Source organism: Mandrillus leucophaeus, unplaced genomic scaffold (genome assembly GCF_000951045.1).
Source record: "Mandrillus leucophaeus isolate KB7577 unplaced genomic scaffold, Mleu.le_1.0 Scaffold129, whole genome shotgun sequence".
NCBI classification, from domain to species: domain Eukaryota; kingdom Metazoa; phylum Chordata; class Mammalia; order Primates; family Cercopithecidae; genus Mandrillus; species Mandrillus leucophaeus.
Genome location: NW_012101243.1, coordinates 383,047 through 389,046, shown reverse-complemented (window position 1 = coordinate 389,046; position 6,000 = coordinate 383,047). Strand labels below are relative to the sequence as shown.

At 56.8% G+C, this 6,000-nt stretch overlaps 1 protein-coding gene across 2 annotated transcripts in view; it reads left to right on the top strand.

Moving 5' to 3' along the window:
• Positions 1-6,000, top strand: part of DLGAP4 (discs, large (Drosophila) homolog-associated protein 4) — a 202,913-nt gene that overhangs the window by 77,391 nt on the left and 119,522 nt on the right. For both annotated transcript variants that reach the window (XM_011972360.1, XM_011972359.1), the window contains exons 2-3: positions 548-1,618; positions 5,004-5,245. In XM_011972360.1, the coding sequence (XP_011827750.1) occupies positions 620-1,618; positions 5,004-5,245 (1,241 nt within the window). In that variant the 5' untranslated portion in view covers positions 548-619. The remainder of the gene's footprint in view (positions 1-547; positions 1,619-5,003; positions 5,246-6,000) is intronic.

The following is a 6,000-nucleotide window of genomic DNA, read 5'->3' as shown; positions in this document are numbered from 1 at the left end:
CACCCTGGGATTCCCTGCTAAAATGACCCAAGCCTGCCTCCAGGGCCAGCACAGGGTCCTCCCATGGGAGGTGGACCCTACCACAGGGACCATCCTGGGGTTCCAGGATGACTGTTTGGGGGCCTGTGGACAGAGCTAGGAGATGTGGGCTGGGGTATTTGCATCCATGTGGCCCCTCGGGGTGAGGGACAGAGTCAGAAACGGAAAGAGAGTGGAGGATGGGCAGCCCACCACTCATATTCCATCATGGAATTCAGAGGAGACCCAGAACGCTGAGTCGGAGCCTGGCTTTCCAGGTTGTTTTGAAGATACAGTCCTCAAGCTAGAAGAATGGAAGATGTTGTGTTTGTCTGATAGTAGCTTGAGTTGTAACTTTTATTTACACACAGAGTATGTGGGCCTCAGTGTGTACTCCTGTCTTCAGGCCCACAACATGGAGGACTGGCTTCAGAGATCCTCCCAGCCTGGCGATCTGGATCTGACCTTCCTGGCATCCCTCCCCCAAATCCAGCTGACCAGCTGACCGCTTTCTGTCTTCTCTCCCCAGGATAGCTGCCGCCTGGGAGAGGCGACCCGGGCGCCCTGCTAGGGTGACGGCCCCTGCCCTCGGCCCGGGATCATGAAAGGCCTCGGTGACAGCCGCCCCCGCCACCTCTCCGACAGCCTAGACCCACCCCACGAGCCCCTGTTTGCAGGGACCGACCGCAACCCCTACCTGCTGTCGCCCACGGAGGCCTTCGCCCGCGAGGCCCGCTTCCCCGGGCAGAACACCCTGCCGGGTGATGGCCTCTTTCCCCTCAACAACCAGCTGCCCCCGCCCAGCAGCACCTTTCCCCGCATCCACTACAACTCCCACTTCGAGGTGCCAGAGGAGAGCCCCTTCCCCAGCCATGCTCAGGCCACCAAGATCAACCGGCTGCCCGCCAACCTCCTGGACCAGTTTGAGAAGCAGCTGCCCATCCATCGTGATGGCTTCAGCACCCTCCAGTTCCCCCGTGGTGAGGCCAAGGCCCGTGGTGAGAGCCCTGGCCGCATCCGCCACCTGGTCCACTCAGTCCAGCGGCTTTTCTTCACCAAGGCACCCTCACTGGAGGGCACAGCGGGCAAGGTCGGTGGCAATGGCAGCAAGAAGGGTGGCATGGAGGACGGCAAGGGCCGGAGGGCCAAAAGCAAGGAGCGGGCCAAGGCTGGGGAGCCCAAACGGCGCAGCCGCTCCAACATCTCAGGCTGGTGGAGCTCCGATGACAACTTGGACGGCGAGGCCGGCGCCTTCCGCAGCAGTGGCCCAGCCTCCGGGCTGATGACACTAGGCCGCCAGGCAGAACGCAGCCAGCCACGCTACTTCATGCACGCCTACAACACCATCAGTGGGCACATGCTCAAAGCCACCAAGAACAACACTACCGAGCTGACCGCCCCACCACCCCCGCCCGCACCCCCAGCCACCTGCCCCAGCCTTGGGGTGGGCACTGACACCAACTACGTCAAACGAGGCTCCTGGTCCACTCTGACACTCAGCCACGCCCACGAGGTCTGCCAGAAGACCTCGGCCACCTTGGATAAGAGCCTGCTCAAGTCCAAATCCTGCCACCAGGGTCTAGCCTACCATTACCTGCAGGTGGGTCTCTGCCAGGGTCAGGGGTGGGGTGAGGGCTCTGGGAACGACACCAGTTTTGAGGCCTAGCTGTACCACAGATTCACTTGGCAAGTCACTTCATTCTGGGCCTCTGTGGCTCAACTATAAAATGGGTGGGCCAGTGGTACCTGCTAATCAGGGAGTCCTTCCACTGGTCATGCTCTCAAAAGAGATTAATTAGGGTCTTTCTGAGCCCAGCCCTGAGCAGGGACTAAAATATGTTCCTGCCCTTTAGAAGACAAATCTGGAAGTTGTGCCATCCCAACCCCCTCACAGAACCACTTGCATGGCCTTCTAATTGCCAGCCTCTGCCTGCCATCCCTATCAGACTGATAGCTGTTTGAGGACAGGGATCACATCTGATGCAGCCATGTGTCCCCAAGGCCCAGGACGGGGTCTGGCATGCAGGAAGTGCTCAGGAAATGTAAGTGAGGGAGGGGTAGATGGACAGATGGACAGTTAAATGAACAGAGTCAGAAATAAAGAAGACACAGTCCCAAAGATTAGGATACTGGGAAAGACATGAATGGTCATGTCAGTGTCAGCAGAGTGTCATGGGGATCAGTACCGAGAACTGCAGGGACCCAGGGGGTCCTAACCCAGCTTGGGGGAATAGCCGCCTTCTTTCAAATGCTCACACTGATTCAGGCACTTGCTGTGCACCAAGGCCACATGGCTTGAAAGTGGCAGAAGGCTGAGACATCACTGTGGCTGCACATTTCCAAGTGGCTCTCAAGGCAGGTAGAGCAAGGGGCTGTGAACTGAATGGCTCCCCAGGGCAAAACCAGGCTGTGGGTGGAAATTACAGAAAGCAGATTTTAGGTGGAAGGAGGCGCTTCTGTAGGTAGTGAGTGCCTCATCTCAGGGGGAATGCAAGTGCAGGCCTGGCCAGCCCTTGGGAACTCTAATGAGTCTTTTGTGTTTTTTTAGACAGTTTCATTTTTGTTGCCCAGGCTGGAATGCAGTGGCGTCATCTCAGCTCACTGCAATCTCTGCCTCCTGGGTTCAAGCAATTCTCCTGCCTCAGCCTCCCAAGTAGCTGGGATTACAGGCACCTACCACCATGCCTCGTTAATTTTTTGTATGTTTAATAGAAATGGGATTTCATCATGTTGGCCAGGCTGGTTTTGAACTCCTAACCTCCAGTCTGCCTCAGACTCCCAAAGTGCAGGGATTACAGGACTGAACCACTGCGCCCAGGCTTTTTTTTTTTTTTTTTTTTTTCGAGATGGAGTTTCAAACTTACCACCCAGTCTGGAGTACAATGGCGCGATCCTGGCTCACTACAACCTCCGCCTCCCGGGTTCCAGTGATTCTCCTTCCTCAGCCTCCCGAGTAGCTGGGATTATAGGTGCTAGCCACCACGCCTGGCCAATTTTTGTATTTTTAGTGGAGATGAGGTTTCATCATGTTGGCCAGGCTAGTCTCGAATTCCTGACCTCAGGTGAGGACCTGCGTCAGCCTTCCAAAGTGCTGGGATTACAGACGTGAGCCACCACACCCAGCCATGAGATGCATTTTGAACGAGATGATCTTTGGGGTCTAACAAAGCCCTGACTTCTTATCATCTTGTATGAAATACCAGAAACAGTGAGACATTTTCTTTTTCAATAGGAGGAAACTGAAATCTAGGCAGTATTTGATATATTTAGGGCTCTTGTGGTTCTGAAACTGCTTCCTTGGTTTAGAAGCATTAGGGAGGGTGATGTGTGACCGGGCTTCCTCTCAAAATGGTATGGTTGGGTCTGATCATGTAACAATGCCGCAGAAACACCATGAGAGGGTGGCCCTGTGGGCCCTGGAGTCTGTGCTGCCTGCTTGGGTGACAGGAGGTGAGTGGGTGGCTTAGCAACAGTTTCTGAGCAGTGATGTACAAGGCCACGTTCCCAAGGGACACTGGGGATAGTGGGGCTGGACTAGCAAGTGGCTTGTAGGCAGAATGCACTGGTCCTAGCCTGGGCAGTCTGCTGAGGGTTTATGGGAAGGCTGGGTGGGGCAGGAGTGGGAGTCCTAGATGTTACCTTTCCTTTGTGGAAAGTGGGCCTCTGGCATGGAGGGCATGGAGAAGGGTGCCATACCTGTGTGGGCATGGCCCTTGGGCAGTGTGCGTATGTGTATGTGATAGAGAGTGGGCATGCCGTGTACACTCAGTATGTGGGCTTGGACATCTTTGGTGACATGTGTAGCCTGGTGAGGGGTACGCTGTGTGCATGTGGAGGCGGAAACAATGCAAGGTGGATACACGTTATGTGTCCACAGTGCAGTAGTTACTGGTGCAAATGTCCAGAGGGAGGGTAGTGGGAAGGTGAGTGTGCTTTGTGTATATGTTGCATACTTGTGGAGGGGTTGCCGTGACGAAGTGGCTGCTGGTGTGTGTCCTTGGTGAGGTGTGTGGTACACTGGGGGTAGTCACTGAGGGGCATGGGGCGTATGCTTGTTCTGTACATATTGAGATATGTGTATAGGATGAGGCACGTTCACTCTGTGCACAGGCTGTGTGTGAGTGCTGAGATGTGTGCATTTTTCGTTACACAGTGACCGTCCACTGTGTTTCCGTAACAGTGTAAATGAAATGGCCAGGAATGTAGCCTGTGTGCACTGCCCTGGAGCAGCCAGCAGAGCCTGGCCTCAGAAGGACAGGGGAGGTCCCCTCAGTTGGTTACTGCCACCATAACCACTGGGGACTGGGGGACCAGGGCTGCCCTCACAGCCGTGACCTCACCTGCCCTATCATAGCCCCATTCCGTGTACGGATTCCCTGAAGTTCAGATGGGAAAACAGCCCTTTTTCCAGCTCACCATGTAGCTACCTGAACCGGGGAAGCACTCTGCTCTCTGTACCTCAGTTTTCCCACCTTGGGACAGAGAATATCCATTGACTCTGGGACCCCATCCCCCCTCCATGCTGATGTGCCAGGGTCCTCTGATTCCCCATTCTAGGCTCAGGTTCTGGATCCAGGTCTAGGGCCTCTTTCTGCAAGTGCCTTGCGTCCCTCAGGCCTGGTGTTCTCATCTGTGCAGTGGGATCATAAGCATCCCCTGAGACAGCCAGAGTGAAGTGACTGTGGGGCCAAGCAGAGATGGCTGCAGTGGAGGCCACCGTGACCACAGGGCCTAGGGCATTGCTTCTGCGGCAAACCTAGCCTGGGATCCATGGAGAAATCCGAGGCTGGAGAGACTCTGGAACCCGGGTATTCCTCCCAGCCCAGGGCTCTGCTCTGCTGCCCCTTGGTTTCAAAAGCGGGAAACCCAGCACGTGAGCCCGAACTCTGCAGGGAACGAGGGAGATTCAGGTCCCAGAGATGGGGGTTCTCGCCATCTGCTCATTTTCTGCGGTGGCCCCACTGAGTCCTGTGCCCCATCCCCAGGTACCCGGCGGCGGCGGCGAGTGGAGCACGACGCTGCTGTCCCCACGCGAGACGGATGCCGCGGCCGAGGGCCCCATCCCGTGCCGGCGCATGCGCAGCGGCAGCTACATCAAGGCCATGGGCGACGAGGACAGCGACGAGTCCGGCGGCAGCCCCAAGCCCTCACCCAAGACCGCGGCGCGGCGCCAGAGCTATCTGAGGGCCACGCAGCAGTCGCTGGGAGAGCAGAGCAACCCCCGCAGGTAGGCGCGCAGCTCCACCCCTAGGGTCCCGCCCACAGGCAAGCCCCGCCCACTACGAGTCCTGATCCCTGGGAGGACTCTCCCATTAAAATAAGCCCCGCCCGCGTGGTAGCCCCGCCCCCTTTGAGCCCCGCCCACTTATGAGTCCTGCTCCCTGAGAGAACCCCCTCATTAAAATAAGGCCCGCCCGGCCCGCTGGCTCACGCCTGTAATCCCAGAACTTTAGGAGGTCGAGGCGGGTGGATCACTTGAGGTCAAGAGTTGGCCAACATGGGGAAACCCCGTCTCTACCAAAAATACAAAAATTAGCTGGGCTGGCGGCAGGCGCCTGTAATCCCAGATACTTGGGAGACTGAGGTAGGAGAATCGCTTAAACCCGGGAGGCGGAGGTTGCAGTGAGCCGAGATCGCGTCACTGCACTCCAACCTGGGCGACTGAGCTAGACTCCGTATCAAAAAAAAAAAAAAAAAAAAGGAAGAAAGAAAGAAAAAGAAAAGCCCCGCCCGCGTGGAAGCCCCTCCCAGAGGCTTTTCTCGCTCCTTCGGGTGAGCCCCGCCCACTTGTGAGCCCTCCCGGGGAAAACCTCTTTCGGTAAGTACAAGTCCCGCTCACCCGCAAGCCTCCTCCCCTAGGTGAACCCCTCATAGGTATGCCCCACTCCGGGAGCCTCGCCTTCCTCCCATTCGGTTGTCCCCCGGAGATCCCAGCCCACAGATGAATCCTGTCCCTCAGCTTCAGATCCAGGTGAACTCGCT